This window comes from Geosmithia morbida, assembly GCF_012550715.1.
Source record: "Geosmithia morbida isolate 1262 chromosome Unknown scaffold_13, whole genome shotgun sequence".
Classification (NCBI taxonomy): domain Eukaryota; kingdom Fungi; phylum Ascomycota; class Sordariomycetes; order Hypocreales; family Bionectriaceae; genus Geosmithia; species Geosmithia morbida.
Genome location: NW_023336200.1, coordinates 261,220 through 280,676, shown reverse-complemented (window position 1 = coordinate 280,676; position 19,457 = coordinate 261,220). Strand labels below are relative to the sequence as shown.

Below are 19,457 nucleotides of genomic sequence, written 5' to 3'. Positions count from 1 at the left end.
ATGGCACGGCGATTCAACCTGTCTTGCGCATTGCCCGGAACACAACCTTGGCGTCTACTTCGTGTTGCTTTTCGCCCACCTTGGCCAAGGCATTGTCATTTCTTTGTCTCAAGCCATCATTTATGCCTTACAGTTGCGGAATCCGTCGTCGATCCCGTCTCAACAGCCCCCTTTTCCCTTCATGCCAGCTAGAGTCATCTTCATGTCAGATGTATACTTCAGTCGTACCATCATTACTCGTACCACAAAAAGCTCCAAAAGACTCGAAACAGAGGGAATGAAAAAGAAGGTTAGGGTCCACAATCTAAGGGGTGGAACCGTTGAGAACTTGAGCTAATAACGAGTTCCGACGTGAAACCCTTGTCAATCGTTTCTAGGACCAATCTGGTCCAGGGCAATTCTCGAGGACAGGCCCAGTCTAATATTGATGACTTCCACTACTTTAAGGGCCTTCCATTCGATTGCAGTCTCGTAGCCGGCCAGTCTAGCTGTTCTCGTAAAGAGCACATCGGTGGGCACATCGGTTGCCAAGTCGATTGGTGTATTAACGCCGAGTTCATGGATACGTTGATAGCGTTGTTCCTACCAATACTCCCTACTCGTAGTGATACTGGTAGTTACCAACATGTACAGATTACTATATACTGCATCGATTAACAAGCATTAGCATTGATGCACATGTATCGGTGCAAGCACTCGTGCATGTGATAGAGAACATTCCTCCTACGGCCCAGACTCAAAGTCGAATGCCGTCAAGACCCGGCTGTTGAAGCAACTGCGCGTTATCCCGGGCCTCTTCTGTGCTATCACGCGCGTCTCGGTCGTCAACGGCTTTCAACTCAACACCGTCCGTCCCTAAGCCCGTGGCTGATTGCAACGCTCGAAAAAGTGCTATCTATATTATCATCGATGTCAATCGGACGTGCCGTCCATGCTCTCCTCCTTATTGGGGCATCAGGTCCCTTGTTTTCGGTACACGTCAGGCATTGCCGCATTGTTCACGTACGGAGCCTCCTGAGCCGTCCGTCGGCTCCTGAGGCGAAATTCGCAACTTGGCATACTGGGTCTGCCTCGGTCCATGTGGAGCCCAGACGGGCTCCTGGCTCTTTGTCGCTCGGCGTGGACGGTATGGAGCATCAGTTGTGCCGTTTTGCGTCTACGGATTACTCGTAGACTCGTAGTACACTGTACAGGTATCACTGTCCTGCACCAGGTGGAACCCCCAACGTTCTCTCGTACGGAGAGATGCCCAGTTGGTATGCTCTCTCCGTCTTTGGCTCTCCTTGTCCGCCATCGAAGCTGTGAACCCGCCACGCTGGCTTCAACCTTGCATCGACCCGATCCACAAAGAGGTACACACGGGTACCTGTTCCTACTGCCGTGGCCCATTACTATCCGCTGCATTACTACCACTCTGCCAACTGGTCAGCCTCCACGTCCACCTCGCACGCTGGCCGTCAATCTTACGGCAACTATGTCGTTACGACTAGCACCTGCAAGCATGTACTCATATCGCCTCGGCACATGACACGATTGTGCGCCTGCAAGACGGCGAATACTGAATTGGCAGAGGCACGAGGGATTTGGACACAGAATTGGTCGTGCCAAATCCATATATGGCAACTCGGCCGCGGGTTTCTCGTCACGGCATTTGCCCCGAAACCCGGATATAGTTGCGCCGTTACAACTTGTTGATGGTGGGTGGCACTTTCTTCAAGTCGGTGCCTCCCCATATTTAAATAGCTTGAAGAGATACACCTTTCCCTTGCACTTCGATTAACTCGTCATCGTCTCTTGCAAGTTGCAACGAAGATTAAGCTTGACTGCCACTATCACTATCGCTGTTACTCGATATCTATTCATTCATGGTTACGAAAGAGAGAACCTCAATCCTTTATAGTTGACAAGACGACGACGACGACGACGACGACGACAACCACAAAAGCGACAGCAACAACAACAGAAACAGAAATAACAGACGCATAAGAACTTCAACATGGCCGAGTTGGTTCCTGTGCCGGAGCCTCCCGGCTTGCCGCTCATCGGCCACACCACCCTCATCGACAGCGAATTCCCTCTGGGATCCTTCCTGGCTCTCTCCGAGAAGTACGGCGAGATTTTCCGACTACGGTTCCCGGGTAGGAGCGTCGTATTCGTATCTACTCACGCCTTGGCCGATGAGATCTGCGATGAGAGGCGCTTCAAGAAGGTACCGACGGGCGCGCTTACTGAAGTTCGAAATGGAGTCAACGATGGTCTCTTCACTGCCCACATCGAGGAGCCCAACTGGGGGATCGCCCACCGCGTGCTGATGCCGGCCTTTGGCCCCCTCAACATCCGGGCCATGTTTGGTGAGATGCACGACATTTCCACCCAGCTTGCTATGAAGTGGGCTCGTCACGGCCCCAGGGAGCCCATCCTGGCGTCCGAGGACTTTACCCGTCTGACCCTCGACGCAATTGCCCTCTGCGCCATGGGTTTCCGTTTCAACAGCTTCTACTCCTATGAGATGCACCCTTTCCTCGATGCCATGGCCTCCTTCCTCAAAATCTCCGGAGACAAGACGCGCCGCGCTCTACCGGCATGGTACTACAGGAAGACGGACGAGAAGTTTAAAGCCGACATTGAGATTCTTCGCAGAACCGCAGACGAGGTCCTGCAGGGGAGAAAGGCCGGTAACAGCGATCGCAAGGACCTCCTCAACGCCATGTTGAAGGGCGTCGACCCCCAGACTGGTCAGTCCATGACCGACCAGTCCATCACGGACAACCTCATCACCTTTCTCATGTGAGTACCCTTTGCTGGACAAGCACCGAGTGCTTGCCTGACCTGTGTTCTGACCTCGAACGACAGTGCTGGCCATGAGACCACCTCTGGCCTTCTCTCCTATGTCTTCTACCTCCTGCTCCAAGACCCCCGGGTATATAGAAAGGCCCAGGATGAGGTCGATAATGTCATTGGCAAAGGGCCAATCAAGGTCTGTCCCCCTCCAGCTTTCTTCTCCTTGAAGATCTCACACTGCCGGACTCGACCAACACTGAATGACTATACTAGGTGGAACACATGTCCAAACTGCCTTATATCGCGGCGGTGAGTTTCAAAGCGAAGGGAGCGATGAAGAGGAGAATGATAGTTTACTGACAGGCATGGTACCAGGTTCTCCGTGAGACGCTTCGGTTGCAGTCCACCATCCCCATTATTGGCCTCAAGCCCATAGGAGAGCAAATTCTGGGAGGAAAATACAAGGTCAACGCCGGTGAGGGCTGCGTCTTGATGATGAGGCCGGTGCACACAGATCCGGCTGTCTATGGCGACGATGCGCTTGAGTTCAAGCCTGAGCGTATGGTTGACGAGAACTTCGAGAAGCTCCCCAAGAACGCGTGGAAGCCCTTTGGAAACGGTGTACGCGCCTGCATCGGCCGACCGTTTGCCTGGCAGGAGGCACTCATGGTCATGGCCATGCTCCTACAGAACTTCAACTTTGTCATGGACGACCCTTCTTACCGCCTGACGCACAAGCAGACCCTGACCATCAAGCCCAAAGACTTCTACATCCGAGCCATTCTCAGGGATGGCCTGACGCCGACATCGCTCAGCGCCCGCCTGGCCGGTACCCCCAACACTGGTCAGGAGGACAACTCCGCACAGAACGGTGGCGTCGAGGAATCAGCCTCTGGCCCCGGGCAGCCCATTTCCGTCTTCTACGGCTCCAACAGTGGAACGTGCGAGACATTGGCACGCCGTATTGCCGCCGATGCCCCCCGCCACGGTTTCAAGGTCACTGCAGTTGACTGCATGGATGTCGCCAATGGGAACATACCCAAAGATCAGCCCGTCGTCTTCCTGACGGCTTCGTACGAGGGAGAACCCCCGGACAATGCTCGTCACTTCGTCTCTTACCTTGAGAATCTCGAAGACAAGAAGGCCCTCGAGGGTGTCAACTACGCAGTCTTCGGCTGCGGTCACCACGACTGGACCTCGGTACGTTGATATAAATCGATAGTCTTATCAGTGAGAAGGGGGGGGCATTGGCTTACACGAATCAACTTATCGCAGACATTTTACCGCATTCCCAAGTTGGTCGACTCGGCCCTGAACGAGAATGGTGCCACCAGGCTTGCCGAGTCTGGCTTCGCTGATGCGGGTGGTGCTGATGTCTTTGTCGCTTTCGAGACTTGGGAGGACAGCACCTTCTGGCCTGCTCTGAAGGAAAAGTACGGCATCGAGACGGCAAACGGGGCCAACGACGAGCAGTTGTCTCTGACTGTGGCCGTCACCAACCCGCGCAGCGAAGTGCTCCACACCGACGTCCAGCTGGCTCAAGTCATCGAGACCAGGATCCTGACGGCCGATGGTGAGCCCATAAAGAAGCACATCGAGATCAAGCTTCCTTCCGACAGCTCGTATCGCTCTGGAGACTATCTGGCCGTGCTCCCTATCAACCCCAGGGAGACCGTTGCCCGGGCCATGAGACGATTCGAGCTACCATGGGATTCTCACCTGGAGATTGAAGGTGGCGGCCATGTCGACCTACCCACCGAGAAGTCTCTGCCGGCTTTCGACATCTTTGGCTCATACGTCGAGCTGGCGCAGCCGGCCACCAAGAGGGTATGTTCTGTCCCGGCTTTCCGCGATGTGTACTCTCATTCTTATGTCATGACTAACAACTTGGATAGAACATCCTCGCCTTGGCTGCTTCTACCGAGGATGAGGCCGACAAGGCCATGTTGAAGGACCTTGCTGATGCCTCGTACGAAAAGGAGATTTTGGAGAAGCGCATGTCCGTCTTGGACCTTCTCGAGACATATCCCTCTGCCAAGCTGTCACTCGGCTCGTTCCTCGCCATGCTGCCGCGCATGAGGATCAGGCAATAGTAAGGAGACCCAAACTTGTCCCCCTCCCCCAGACATTCGATATACCTGAAGCTGACCAAGAAACGCATCAGTTCCATCTCGTCATCGCCTCTCTGGAAGCCCAACCATGTCACCTTGACCTTTTCGCTCCTCAATGAGCCGTCCAAATCGGGCCATGGCTCATACGTTGGCGTGGCCACCTCATACCTGGCCAGTCTGCAGGCGGGTGACAAACTGCCAGTTTCGATCAAGCAGTCCCATGCCTCATTCCATCTGCCGCAGGACCAAGGGTCAACTCCCATCATCTGTGTCGCCGCCGGTACGGGACTGGCTCCCTTCCGCGGCTTCATCCAGGAGCGCGCTGCTCTGATCGAGGCCGGCCGCAAGGTGGCACCCCTGGTCCTCTACTACGGCTGCCGTGAGCCTGGCCGTGATGACCTGTACGCCGACGAGCTGGCCAAGTGGGAGAAGCTGGGAGCCGTCAAGGTCAAGCACACCTACTCGCGGACACCTGACAAGAGCGACGGCAACAAGTACGTGCAGGAAGCTATCTGGGCTGACCGTAGGGAGGTTGGAGAGCTTTGGGAGAACGGCGCCAAGGTCTTCGTCTGCGGATCCAAGCGTCTCAGCACCGGAGTTCAGGACGTCGCCATCAGGATGACGCGTGCTAAGGGAAAGCTTGTGGGTAAGGAGGTGAGCGAGGAGGAGGCCTTTAAGTGGTGGCAGGAGCTGCGCAATGTGCGCTACGCTACTGATGTCTTTGAATGAGTCTTGTCGGGTTTCTTCTTCTTGGGTATATATGCATATGTATAGATGGCGTGTATGAGATTGAGCCTACAATGGTTGCCATTGAGCTTGCTTATCTTGTAGTTGTTTGACTCAGGTATTTTACACATTCTTTTGCACATGTAGCTGATAATTACACGGATGTACACGGAAGTCATCCATGGCGATCAAGAATTTAGATTAGTAGTAAACGAGGGGGTATCTTGAATAATTTAGAAGTTCATATATACATTTCTCTAGTTGGCCAGATGGCCCTACACATCTGATTGAAGCGCTCCCCCCTACGACATTGTAAGAGTTGAGTGAAGTTGAAGGCTCCTACGACTTATTGGGCTTCTTCTCAAAGCCGTTATGCGTGAGCTTGGGCTGATCGCGGTCGAGGGCATACATCTCCTCCTCCTGAGCATCGTAGTGGTGGAAGATGAGCCAGAAGACGATTCCGGTAACAAAGGCAAAGCAGGCGACGCCCGTGTACATCCAGGTAAACTTGGGGTCGACGGCGACGGAGACGAGGGCCTCGGACAGGGCGGAGCCAAAAGCGTTGGTGAAGAGGTACAGACTGGAGACGAAGGACTTGAGCGAGGGCGGGGCCTTGGTGTAGGCGTACTCGAGACCGGTGACGGAGATGAAGATCTCGGAGACACCGATGAAGATGTAGGCGGGGACCTGGATGGCGATGTGGACGTGGTTAGGCAGGGCCGTTTGGCCGTCCATACCGGCGGGGCAGGCCCCGGGCTTGTCGTAGCAGGGGCCAGCCGAGTAGATGATGTGCTGGACAATGGCGGCGTAGGCGAGGCACAGGGCAGCGAGCCAGAAGCCGATGGTGATGCGGGCGATGGGACGCAGCTCGACGCCCCAACGGCGGAGGAGGGGGTACAGGAAGCGGTCGAGGAGGGGGGTGAATATGAGGATGGAAACGGGGTCGAAGTTTTGCATGAAATCGTTGGGCATGCCGTGGCCCTCCATCTGGCCAGCCTGGGTGATGAAGTTGGTGGAGAACTGGCCGTAGCAGACCCAGAAGATGGGGTCTTTTGGACAGAGAGAGGACGGGTTAGCTGCTGATCAAGGGAAGAAGGTCGTCAAGGGTTTGGGAACATGGAGAAAGGAGACGTACAAAAGACGAAGACCTTGCAGGCACGTAGAGCACGCTTGAGCTCATCGACAAAGTGGTCATTCCAGCCGACAGCCTTGGTCTTTCCGTTGGCAGCACGCCACGAGGGCTTGGCGGCATCCATGTTACGTGAGACGATCATGAGGCCGAGGGCCTTGAAGGCGTCGGTGATGACGGAGCCCTGAGGAGGGCGGTCGACGTAGGTCTTGCGGCGCCAGACGAGGATGCCGACGCCGACGTTGAACATGCAGAAGCACATGAGATAGGCGGTCCAGAAGCCAACATACTTCTCCATAAATGGCGTGGCCATGAGGGACAGGCAGCCGACGTTGATGCAGAAGTAGAAGATCATGTAAATGCGCTGGTAGGTGATGGCCGGGTCGATGATGACGCGCTCTCCCGACTTCTCAGTCTTGACGGCCATGACGGAGCGCTGGTACTGGTCGGCGATGAGGGGGGCGATGTTGCTCTTGATACCGCCGGTTCCCAGGCCGATGATGACGATGGCGGCGATGTAGCCACCCTTTCCGGCACCGGCCTCGATGGACACCGGGAGGGCCGTCGTCCACAGGATGATGAGACCAACCCAGTAGAAGCCGCAGAAGACTAGGATGGTCTTGTACTTGCCCAGGTACTGATCGGCAATGATGGCGGCGAAGATGGGAGTGACTGCACGGGTTGTACGCGTCAGGACGTTGTCCCCTCGAGGAATTACACGCGCATGTATATAAATATATGAATTCGTGGGACAAACGAGAGTAACAGGAGTCGAGGACGTACCATAGCAGAACCACTGGAAAAAGAGGTTGAGACCGGTAGCGGCCTGGTGGCCCATGCCGAGACCCTTTGCGCCATCTGAACCGCTGGGGCTGTTGTTGATGTAGTTTTGGAAGAGGCCCTGAGCACCATAGTAGGTGAAGCGCTCCGTCAGCTCAACAATGGCGATGAAGAAGGCCGAGGCGGGCAGGCTCTCGCCGATGCGACGCAGGCTGCGCTTCTCGCCCTCGCTGGGCTCCTCGCCGTCTGCGGTAGGGCCGCTCTCCGAGTCGGTGAAGGTGTCCTTCTTGACGTCTGACTCGATGATACCGCCAGCAAGGTCCTTGCGATGGCCGGGAATACGTTCCTCGAGCGTCTCGTGCAGCCTAGCACCAGTCACATCACACACAAGGTCAGTTCAGAGGACAGGGGATAAGGACAGGGGATGTGATATAGGACGGGACGAGAAAAGTGGACTGACTGAGCAGCTGTGTCCTGGTGATTCTGCGCCATGGTTTTGTCGTTCTTCTAATACCCCCCGGATCGATCAGGTATGAAAGAGAGAGGGAGACAGGCGAGAGGAAAGGGAAGAGAGTTACCAGCCAAAAGTAGGAGAGAGAGAAAGAGGAGAGCGGAGGAGAAGAAGGAGAGGAGGATAGGCGCGCGCATGAGAATATATAAAATTCAAAGAGGGAGCGAGCCAACAGTTCCTACGTGTACGGACTATCCGCATCAACGGTTGTGATAACACACTGGGCCCCGCCATACTAGTGGGAATACCGTCCAGTTGAGAAAGTCCGAAGCAACTAGTCCGCTGCAGTGTAGTACGAGTCACATACTACCACCACTACTACTATTACTCTACTACTCTACTACTACTACTACTACTACTACTACTACTACTACTACTACGTACATAGTAGGCCTGGGTTGGTTGGTTCCCGCTCGAGCGGCAGCAAGTCCCCGTCTCATTCACACACACACACAGTAAACCGCTTATCTCTCGGTGGAGTGGGGTGCTTTCCGGAAAAGGGTGTGGTAGTGGCAAAGGGATATTAACGGGGACTATTACTAGGGATCAGAGTGTCTGGAGGGGTATGGCAAGTGTAGCTTTACCCGTTGCTTCGTCCGGTTGCGTGCATGTCATTCGATCGTAGTACTACGTACTATGAGTTGCAGAGCACGAGTAATACACTGAGTATACGGCGCATGACGATGTAGCAGAGTCTCGACAACTGCTAATACGAGCAATACCTGCCGTCTACATGACGGATCTTTGGGATTGTGAATCCTTGACGAAAGGGAAAGCACACAATCTCCATACGAGCAGAGGACGGAGTGTAGGGAGAATAAGAGACAGAGAGAAGAGGGAACTTCTGGGTGTGCGGAGTCAGCCCTCGCTCCCCCAAGGCAGCCGAGAGGAAGAAAAAAGGTGATGGAACTTTTGGAAGCTTCTTCTTTACACCTCAACCCTACCGCTTGATGATGATACTCTCTGTAGACTACTCGTACTCCGGTACGACAACTGCTCGAACTGGCGTTACCGAGGCGGCGAGGACCTTGTCTAGACCCGGGAAAAGAACTCGACATATAGTACGAATAGTGGTAGCCTCTACAAGTCTTCGGCCTTGACGCGCCGGCAAGTCTGGGGTTTTCCTACTTGGCGCCCCACCACCAAGAACATCTGATGGTTGCCAAGAGGGAATTTTTCTCGAAGTACGCCACAACTGGACTCCCGGTCGGTACTCGCCGGGATGTCGCTTGTTTCGTTTCTGAAGAGTCTCTGAATCTCCCGAGCGATCTCGTTACTTGTCTTTCTACGACCACAACAAGGATCTACACTCTCAAGAGGCCAAAGGAAGATTCAGGACAGGAAGAATGCAGCATAGGGAACGTATTGCATGCATGCATAGCCAGTCAAGGGATCTGGTCTCCCTTGTGACATACAATATTACAACTCTGCGAGTAATGTTGCAAAAGTGTAAGTGTAACTCGGGACAAAAGAAAGGATATTAATCTCGTTGTGTCTCCTCTTTGAGGGCGGCCGATACCACCCAAGCGTTCTAGGTGGAGAAGTCGTGACTTGTACCAGGTAACATTACTTCTCCTTCGTAAGAGTTACGAGTACAAAGGACCCATATCAGGGATATCAGGGACCCGTATTACCAGGGACCCGTACCAAGGACGACGGGCACGTACGAGAAAGGATTTACACTAGGGAGCCGTCTTTTCCGAATCTCCCACTCCCTCAGCCGTCTCAGCAACCAATGAGTCCGTGGCATGCAACACCTACGAGCATTGTACAGGTACAATGCAATCTCTACTCTTATTCGTGCTCTCAATCCGTACTTTTTTTTTTTTTGGCGGGGGAGGGGGGAGGGGGGAGTATGGAGTGAGGACTTCCAAGTATCAAGAGACCTGCTGCTCTGGGTAATATCCTGGGTCTCCTCACATTGATTCACACGATGGGCGATAGTTACTACCATGCACTACTAGTAGTGTACGTAACATTACTACTCTTTTACGAAATATTCGTACTCATACTCCATACTCGCAGTATCTCCACGACGTATTACATGTAGATAACCAGAAGAATTAGAGTCATGGACCCTGCGAGTTAATCCGATGGGTTTACGGGAGCTTGTCTAATGTAGGTAGGTACATTATGCCGTGCCTTGGGTCTGTCTCACTCGCATCAACCAACCCATGCTGTTTATCTTAAAGGTATCGGGAGGACTGATGATTCCATTTGTTCTCTGGTTGTCCTCTAACTTTTCTACAGTCTTACCATGATGTTGCAGTTGGCAATGTTGTTCTCCAGCTCGTCCTTACCTTTGCTCTACATCATGTAGATGCTGTCATGATACTGTTCCGTCAAGCTCAACTTCCGTCTGCCAACTCTAACATTGATGTGAATAATGTCAAACAGTCATAACAGGCTATAAGCCGTGAGAGAGCCAAACTCTGACTCCGCCGGGACCTGGCGCTTCTCACCCTTTCTTCAAAACATGCCGTGCATAGCGCACCGGCATAATGGCCAATGCGCAAGGGAGACTAGACTCGCACTCGTAAGACCAATCGAATTAGCTCCGTATGAAGTTCTGGGATGGGCTGGAAGACACCGGGTTTGGTGCTGTGACTGCATTACATGTATAACTACGTGTCTAAGTACGTATGAGTACCGCCGGAGTGGTGTTATTGCTACGAGGACTCAACTATTGGTCCGCTCCGGGCAGATGGCGTTGTGTATGAGAAGGAAGTGGTGAGACTATATGGTACAGATAGACGGACGTGTTTGTACCGACTCCCACGACTGACCCGAACCAGCCATACAAGATCCACCCGCCCATACGTACGGGCAAGCCGGCAGCCATGCCACCGAGAGAGTCTGGTACTCGTCCCTACCTGTATACACATGGCATGGAGAGAAATACGCAGTTTGGCCAATCCCCTCTGCCGGTTGAGTTGAACCTATTACAAAAAAGCTCGATCAAGGATGAGCCATACATGCACTTTGTAGGTGGCGTTTCGATCATAGAGTACGGCGATAGCCGGTAATAAATGTGAGCCGTCAAACAGCCACACGTTCACACCCTAGTGGTGCTGATATGGTATTATACCCTTGGCCCTTGGGGAATGGACAGTTGCGGCTTTGATCACCCGGCTTGGCGACGGCTCGGCTTTGCATCAATCATCGCACCACTACGGCATTACCAGAATGGGAGGCAACAAGAAGCACCGGGTTATCTCTGATGGCACAGAAAAGAACAAAAAAACTCTTGACCACGAGTCTGTGGCCCTAACGATGATATTATTCGTACGATCGTCACCAGCCCCTTTATCTGAGGGGTCAAGTCCCAGCGCGTCTGCCGAGCTCCCGCACTGACCAATCCCGCGTGGAACCGACGAGTTGGGAAGTCATCGCTTATAGATCGATCATTCGACTACGATGCGCCAATATATGAGTTTCTTATCGGGGAATGTCATATGGGCGTAGAGGACGGGAACGTTGCGTTGGGGGGGGGGGGGGGGATCCTGGTCGTAATGTTCATGGCCTGTGTGGTTCCTGGGCTTTATCGACCTGGCGAGGCGACTTTTCAGCCTCGGATCGTGCTATGACCATCGATTCTGGTAGCATTGTTGTCAGCCCACTGCGGTCAAGTGCGTTATCTGTATCGTACATGTACAGAGCAGCGAGAGAGAGTCAATGCTGTATACGAGACGATGGGGAACGAATAGTAGTCGCCATGGCCAAGCTTCTGATGTCTGCTACTGGTTCTGTCTAACCCGTCAGCGCTACCTCAAATAAGTGGAAGAGGATGGCAGTAGAAGTGATTCTCGAGGTATCACCCCGCGTCGTTAGCCGTGTCGGACTTGAGAATCATCGTCGTTGTGCACAGAGTGGCCACGATCCAAGCCACGTAACTTTACCGACATGTCACAGTATACAAGAAAAATATACAGTCCAACATACACTGTACTATTCTCTGACAGTGTTAATATAATATCTATACTGTACGCACGAACACGGTACTGTGACGTCGCCCACAACGTCTTCTTCCCCTTCGCGTCCCTTCGCGTCTTCCCCCCACAACTTCGACAACGACGATGATAACCAATTGAGAGCAGGACAGACAGCCATATACGGGCAATACGATATGGCCACTTCGTTTCGTTTACCAGACGAGCTGATGCTCGCCCCGGTGCTGCAGACGTATCCCTGTCGTGAACGTCAGATTCGCTCCCTTGCGACGCTCCTCTATGTTGGTCACTTATAAGATACCCTACTCTTGAACTCCCCCTTTCCTCCCCAGATTGGCTAATCCTGTTTACTTCTACCCCGTTGTAGCCTGACGCTGCTCCGTGTCGGAACCTGACGATCCACGGTGTCGAAGCTACGGGAAAGACGGCCATCACCAACTCCCTCCTCCATAACATGTCTCTACGGGATCCGAGGATACGCCACGCCGCCATCGATGCGTCGCAGTGCATCACGTCGCGCCAGCTGTTCGAGACGGTGGTCGTGGCCGTTTCCAACGCCCTGGAATGGTCAGAAGACGATGTCTCTCGCCGCTGCGAGACCCTGGCACAGCTCAATGTCGAGCTGTGCCGTATGCTCAAGTACCCGGGTCGAGAGAACTTCTCCTTCATCCTCGTTCTCGACGCCATAGACCGCACCAGGGATGCTTCGCCTACTCTGCTCCCGGGCCTGGCGAGACTCTCAGAGATTGTACGCTATACTAATCTGTGTTCCTTACCATTCACCAAAGACGTATCTGACCAGAAACGGAAACAAAAACAGATCCCCTGCCTCACAACTATCTTCATCGTCACAGCCCCATCAGCACAAGACCTGCGCACCCCGTCCTCCCCGACCATTCACTTCCCGCCCTACACCAAACCCGAGTATATCCGTATTCTGGCCCTTACACCCCCCGCCGAACCATCAATGGTGACAGACGACAAAGACGCCCTCGACTTCCTATGGCCACGCTTCTGCGCCGCCGTGCACGACGCCCTGGTCCGCTCCGCCGCCCACTCCCTTCCCGCCTTCCGTCATGCCTGCGACACGCTGTGGCCTCGCTTCGTCGCCCCCATACAGAAGGGTACCTACGAGACCCGTGACTTCTCCAAGCTCCTCGTTGCTTCGCGCTCTCATTTTCATGACGAGACGCTCCTCAACCCAAGCATCGTATCCGTCGTCATCCACCAACCTCATTCCTCCACCTCCTCTTCTTCCGCACCCATAACCACGCCTGCAAATGCAGCCGTCGCATCGACAGATCTATCCGCCTTGCTCCCACGCACCGCCCGCGTCCTCCTCCTATGCGCCTACCTGGCCTCCCACAACGCCCCGCGACATGACGTAACCCTCTTCTCAACCCACTACCAGAAGAAACGACGCAGGAGAGGCGGCGGTCCTACGGCAACCGGTGGTCAGCGCAGTCATCGCAAGATTGCCCGCAAGCTCATCGGCGCCCATGCCTTTGTTCTGGAGCGTATGCTGGCCATTTTTTCTGCCGTGAGGGTAGAATGGGGTCTTGTGACTGAGACGTCGGCCGGTCCCGGTGGCGGAAAGGGCGCCCTGGATGCAGACGTTGCCATGGCTATGGCTACGCTCACCAGTCTGCGGCTGCTCAACCGTATAGGGATCGGGGGTGATGTCATGGACCGCGGTGGCAAGTGGAGAATCAATGTTGGATGGGATGTCGTGCGTGGTGTTGGCCGAGGGATGGGTGTTGAAGTTGATGAGTGGCTGATAGATTAGATTTTTGTCCTGGAGTTTCTCATGTATATACATAAGACTAGTGGCATCCATTACATTCGATATATACCAATGCATACCGACCTCTATCTCCTTGTTATTCATGACGCGGTGATGTTTCGGTATAATCAGTGTAAAAACATGAGAACCAACATGAGAAGAAAGGTTGTATGTATTCCTGGTTCCAGACCGTTGTATATATTTAAAACAGTGCGATACTCTATTCTCACATAAGAATCGAGAAGATGCCCAAGAACCCAAGAAAAGAAGAGAGGGAAGAAACACAGATTGCCCATACACCAACACCGTTCTAGAAATAAAAGGACATACATATGATATCATGGGTAGAGTTTGACACCTCGTTTGGTGTGCCAATAACCTCTTCATCAAACCCCAGAAAAAAACAGGAAAGAGAAAATGAAGAAAGAAAAAGAAATAAACAAGACACCAGAGACAAAGAGCAATACCCGGGGTCTGTCTAAGCAGAAGAAGATGGGAAATAGGCAAGACATATCATGATACGCCGACAGATCGGCTATTGGTCGAGGCTGGTCTCCAGGTATCTTCCTGCCTCGTACCCGGAGGCAGCCAGCCGGCGCTGCTGTTACCCCTGACACGCCCACGGGTAGAACTGGGTGGCTCGTCAGCCTTCTTGGAGTCGTCCTTGGACGAGAAAGACGCGAAATAGCTGCCCTCGTTGTATGGGTGGGCGCTCGAATCGCCAGCAGTAGGCGTGGCATGACTGTTGCCATCGTGATGCGAAGTGTTGATGGGTAGCAGCGGGGTAGGCGTTGCCGTCTGGGCCATCATGCGTACGCGTCGGTCGGCCTTGTTGCTCTCGTTCGTTCGGTCGTACAGGTAGAGGCCGAGAAAGGTTAGGGCAATGCCCAGGGCCTGGATGGGCGTCGTGGGGCTGCGGAACCAGATAATGGCCAGGACAATGACAAAGACGCGCTTGATGAGACTGGCAACAGAATACGTGACGGGCGAGACCATGGACAGGAGTACAAAGGCCAAGAGGTTCTGTGCGAAATGACATATACCGTTGAAGACAAACTCAAGACCCAGGCGCCCATGGTCCATAGCGGTGGGTGTCTGCGCGAGGTCGATGGAACCGTCGTGCAACACGTCGCGCAGGAGCGAGAAACCCTCGGTCCACAACCAGATTGGCAGCGTCAGGATGAATGCCATTCCCGACGAGTAGCACAGCAGGTTGAGTTTATCGAGCTTCTTGCTGACCTGCTGGCTGGCCGCGTTGTTGTCGTTCTCAGCCTTGGCGGCCTCGTTGAAGAGCTTCTTGGAGAAGATGTTTTGTGTGACAAAGATAAGGGTGGCCAGCAGGGCCTCGACGATGCCGAGAAATTCGCCGCCCAGCCCGTGCTTGCCCGAGCAGGCTAGCATGACACCCAGCGTCAGGGGGACGAGCGACAGGTATGTGGCCCTGGGGTAGCGGATATCGTAGATGACGCGATAGGCCAGGACAGTAAAGAGGGGCGACAAGCCCTTGATTGTGTGAACGAGGGAGACGGGAATTTTGGCGGTAGCCGTCGAGCTCAGCAGATGCCCAAAGATTTGAAAGGCAGCCAGGGGCAGCGTCGTGACAATGACATCTTTTGAAAGCGGGCGAATGGGGTATCGTAGGGCGGTAATGCGTTGGCGCAGATGGGGAAAGATGACGGCCAGCTTGGCGAGGAGGATGCACAGTGACGAGACGAAGCCGAACTGTATCAGGGTCAGAGTCGCGGGCATATTAAGCGCGTTGAGAATCGACTTGGACGAGGTGTTTGTCAGAGCCGACGACGTGTACCACATGAGGCAGAGGATCTGTCAAGAACGAACGAGGTTAGCAAGCGGGAGGGCGAGAATGGAGAAAGTTCTCATATAGCTCACAACTAGTTTGGGAGAGAGCGGTGCGCGTAGAGCATCGGCAATCTCGTGAGCATTCTGGCCAACGCTGCCATTACGAGCCCGTATCGTGCGGAAGGCATCTGTGAGGCTCTTTTGGCGACCATGACGGCCAATGCTGGTGTGGCCTGATGGAGACCAGACAGCACTGCTGTTCTCTCTCTGGGGAATGTTGAGCTTCATGCGCTGCTGCTGCTGCTGCTGTTGTTGGTGATGTTGAGAGCTGTTTCCGTCGCCACCAGCAGAGCCATTGCTGGTGAGCGGGGCGTCGATGTGATCAGGGAACTTCTCCATGCCGTGATGTGAGTGCGAGTGTGGGCGTATGGGAGAATATATGGTTTGCCGCCTGGCAAGGGCGGCAGTATATGTTGTTGCCGGTTGTTCAGTTGTTTCGCGTCTTCTTTCCTGGTCGCAGTCGTTTCTGCCTGATTGTTATCCCCAAGGGGCGGACGGATGATGAAACTGGTGACTCTGTTGACGACAGTTGTCGTTTGGGGGGGTAGGGGTGGGAAAACGAGCGACTGAGGGTAGCGTAGCGCAAAGCGTTGATCAGGCCAAGATAAAACCGATGGAAGGGGACAACGAATAGGAAAAGATTAGCCTGGATGAGAAAAGATCATGGCTTGATTCAAGAGAGTGGACAGCTCGAGAGGATACAGAGGAAAAAGAGAGGGGAAAGTGTTGCGTGTAAAGTGGCGATCAGAAAACAGCAGACAGAATATGTGTGGTGTCAGCTTTTGGGAGGGAAGGCGCCATCCAGTCGCCGCATCCAGGCAAAACGGCAAGAGCAAAGCCGTACGGTACATGTATTAGACTCGAAGGGGCAGGGCGGCGCCTTCCGGCTCTTCGGTTTCTGGATTAGTGGAGTTTTTGTTTCTAGTGTCAGATGCGCTGTGTGCGCCGTTGTATCGCTGTAGATGCCTGGTAAACTGCACGTCCTCAAGTACATGTACGAGACTGCCCGCGCGTTGCACCCGCTATAACACCCGCTAATCTGCTGCACACTCTGTGATGCCGTCATGGTTGTCATGTCGTTTACCCATACTTGCGCCGTGCATAAACTCCCCTGTAAATGAACACCCCTGTCAATTATAGCCAAACAGTAAACTCCATGGCCCGTCGCAATGTACGAGTAATATGCATCATCCAGCCTGTATTAATCCATATTAATACGGACCGTCTAGCTGCAGCACCGGGGCAGCGAGTCAGGGACCCGCTATTACTGTATTCCCTCTTACCCTGTTTCGCTCTTTCCCTGCCGACAATTACACGCACTTGCCTTCACTCGTCCTCACTTACTCACAGCGCAGGCAGGAGCCCCCGAGGTTCCAGTGGAGAATATCCGTAGATTTACCGAAACTCGGTAGAGAACTTACCCGGTACGAAAAACCACGGTCGCGACCAATTCTCCACCAAAACTTCAATCTGGGAAGCATCACCAACCTGATCCCCTCCATCTCCCACACGTCTATCTCTCACCACACTCTACCCTCTCACCCTGGAATGAGAGACCCTCGAAGACACATCTTCTCAATCATTGTACTATACGCTATATTCCAACTGTCCACCCAGGCCTTGAATCCAGCCTCGTTCCAGAATCGGTGGTGGAACGGCAGTAGAAGCTCTTCAAGTAGCTCGCCTAGCGCCGTCGCCGCCGCGTCCCAATCGCCATCATGGCTGCCGCAAAATTGACCAAGAATCAGATGAGGAGGGCCAAGAAGAAGGAGCAGAAGAAAATAGCAAAGGAAGAGGTGTGTTTCCCCCGGAGAACGCGCGTGGCCGACGCACGCGCATGTGCTTTTTCTTTTTCCTTTTCCGTCGCGGATTTATAACTGACGTGAAAAACTTTCATCCAGATCAAGGACAAGCCGACAGAATCACAATCCCCTGCCCCCGAGAATGAAACAGAAAAACATGAAGAGGACCTCTCGGTAAAAAAGGATGAGACGAAACAGCAGCAGCCTCCCGTGATACTGAGCGTGGACAAGATGGACGATGCCGACAACGATGCTTACGCCATGTACCGCGACATCTTCGCCAAGTTCGGCGCCAGCGCCGACGAGGATGAGGTGGCCAAGGAGGCCAACGCAGGCAACCAGGGCAGCGTCTTCTTCGATGACGACGACCAGATACCCGACGAAGATTCGGACGGCGAAAACGGGCAGCAACAAAAGCTGTCCAAGAAGAAGCGCAAGCAGCTGACCAAGCTGTCTGTGGCAGAGCTGAAGGCGCTGGTGCGCATCCCCGAGGTGGTTGAGTGGCACGATGTGTCATCGACGGATCCGCGGCTGCTGGTGCAGATCAAGGCCCAACGCAATGTGGTGCCTGTGCCGACGCACTGGTCTCTCAAGCGCGAGTACCTGTCGTCGAAGCGTGGCATCGAAAAGGCACCCTTCCGCCTGCCCAGCTTTATCGCCGAGACGGGTATCACGGAGATGCGCGACGCCACTCTCGACAAGCAGGCCGAGCAGTCGCTCAAGCAGAAACAGCGCGAGCGTGTGGCCCCCAAGATGGGTAGAATCGACATTGACTACCAGAAGCTCTACGACGCCTTCTTCCGTTTCCAAACCAAGCCCGACCTCACGCGCTTCGGCGAGGTCTACTACGAAGGCAAAGAGACAGAGGTCGACTACCAGCACTTCCGACCGGGTGACCTGAGCGACGCCACCAAGGAGGCGCTAGGCATGCCCCCCGGGGCCCCGCCCCCCTGGCTCATCAACCAGCAGCGCATCGGCACCCCTCCCTCGTACCCTACTCTTAAGCTACCCGGTCTCAACGCGCCTCCTCCCCCCGGCGGCTCCTGGGGCTTCCACCCCGGCGGCTGGGGCAAGCCCCCGGTAGATGAGTATAACCGTCCACTCTACGGCGGTGACGTCTTTGGCCTGACAGGCGCCCCCCAGCAACAGGGACAGCCCCAACAGCAGCAGACGGCCCAGACGCTCGACCAGCCGCTCCTCGCCGAGCCTGTCGAACGCAACCTATGGGGCGAACTGCAACCCCGCGTTGACGAGTCAGAAGAAGAGGAAGGCTCGGACGATTCCGACGACGAAGAGGATGAAGAGGACGACGAGAACGAGGGTCGTCCTACAGTGGATCCCTCCGGCCTTGAAACGCCCTCTGGCCTCGAGACCCCGAGCGCCGAGTATCCCGCCTCGGGTGTCGAGACGTCCATCGCCGGCGAGATGGATCTGCGTAAGCAGCGTCGCGGGTACGAGACGGAAGAGTCGTCTGCCCCCCGATCGGCGTACACCGTCCTGCCTGAGCGCAAAGTCCGCGCGGAGGGCTTCTTCGGCAGCGGTCACGCCTATGACATCCCTACTGCTGCGCAGCAACACCCCATCCTTGGTGCAGGCGAAGAGCGTAAGCGCAAGAAGCCCGGAGACGTTGACGTTGCCCTGGATCCGGATTCACTCCAGTCTGCCGACGGTATCAACCGCGATGACCTGCGTCGCAAGTTTGAAGAGAGCAGACGCGATGAGGGTATCGGAGCCAAGTGGACGTATGATGATGACCTCTCCGAGATGATTGCCCAGGAGAGTCGTAAAAGGCAACGCACAGAGCAGGAGAGGAATGAAAAGAAGAAGGAGTCGAAGTATAAGTAGTAGTAATTGTCCCGGTTTTCTTGATACAACAAATGTGTAAATATCCTGGCGTTTGCATATTTCTTTTCGCTTCGTTTTTTTGTCTGGTCTGCTGGCGTTGGCGGGGGAGAAACCAACGTGTTTACTAATATGTATCAAACCGACCCATCGTTGTACTCCTTTTTGTGCTCTTCATTGCC

General features: G+C 54.2%; 5 protein-coding genes across 5 annotated transcripts; 3 read left to right on the top strand and 2 right to left on the bottom strand.

Moving 5' to 3' along the window:
- Positions 1-1,996: 1,996 nt before the first annotated feature.
- On the top strand, positions 1,997-5,621 carry GMORB2_2444 (cytochrome P450 / NADPH-cytochrome P450 reductase; the record flags this gene model as incomplete). The annotated part of the gene is made up of 7 exons (XM_035464424.1): positions 1,997-2,787; positions 2,854-2,977; positions 3,055-3,090; positions 3,145-3,981; positions 4,057-4,608; positions 4,677-4,873; positions 4,946-5,621. The coding sequence occupies 7 exons, from the start codon at positions 1,997-1,999 to the stop codon at positions 5,619-5,621; spliced, it is 3,213 nt and encodes a 1,070-aa protein (XP_035319610.1).
- A 336-nt stretch (positions 5,622-5,957) lies between these two features.
- GMORB2_2443 (proton-dependent oligopeptide transporter, POT family) lies at positions 5,958-7,891 on the bottom strand (the record flags this gene model as incomplete). The annotated part of the gene is made up of 3 exons (XM_035464423.1): positions 5,958-6,667; positions 6,778-7,419; positions 7,531-7,891. The coding sequence occupies 3 exons, from the start codon at positions 7,889-7,891 to the stop codon at positions 5,958-5,960; spliced, it is 1,713 nt and encodes a 570-aa protein (XP_035319609.1).
- Positions 7,892-12,197: 4,306 nt separating this feature from the next.
- On the top strand, positions 12,198-13,774 carry GMORB2_2442 (origin recognition complex subunit 5; the record flags this gene model as incomplete). The annotated part of the gene is made up of 3 exons (XM_035464422.1): positions 12,198-12,269; positions 12,356-12,736; positions 12,809-13,774. 3 exons carry the CDS (start codon positions 12,198-12,200, stop codon positions 13,772-13,774), a joined length of 1,419 nt encoding a protein of 472 aa, XP_035319608.1.
- Positions 13,775-14,284: 510 nt separating this feature from the next.
- GMORB2_2441 (solute carrier family 35, member E1) lies at positions 14,285-15,583 on the bottom strand (the record flags this gene model as incomplete). Its single annotated transcript, XM_035464421.1, has 1 exon — positions 14,285-15,583. The coding sequence occupies one exon, from the start codon at positions 15,581-15,583 to the stop codon at positions 14,285-14,287; it is 1,299 nt and encodes a 432-aa protein (XP_035319607.1).
- A 1,766-nt stretch (positions 15,584-17,349) lies between these two features.
- Positions 17,350-19,278, top strand: GMORB2_2440 (splicing factor 3B subunit 2; the record flags this gene model as incomplete). Its single annotated transcript, XM_035464420.1, has 2 exons — positions 17,350-17,427; positions 17,533-19,278. The coding sequence occupies 2 exons, from the start codon at positions 17,350-17,352 to the stop codon at positions 19,276-19,278; spliced, it is 1,824 nt and encodes a 607-aa protein (XP_035319606.1).
- Between the last annotated feature and the right edge of the window lie 179 nt (positions 19,279-19,457).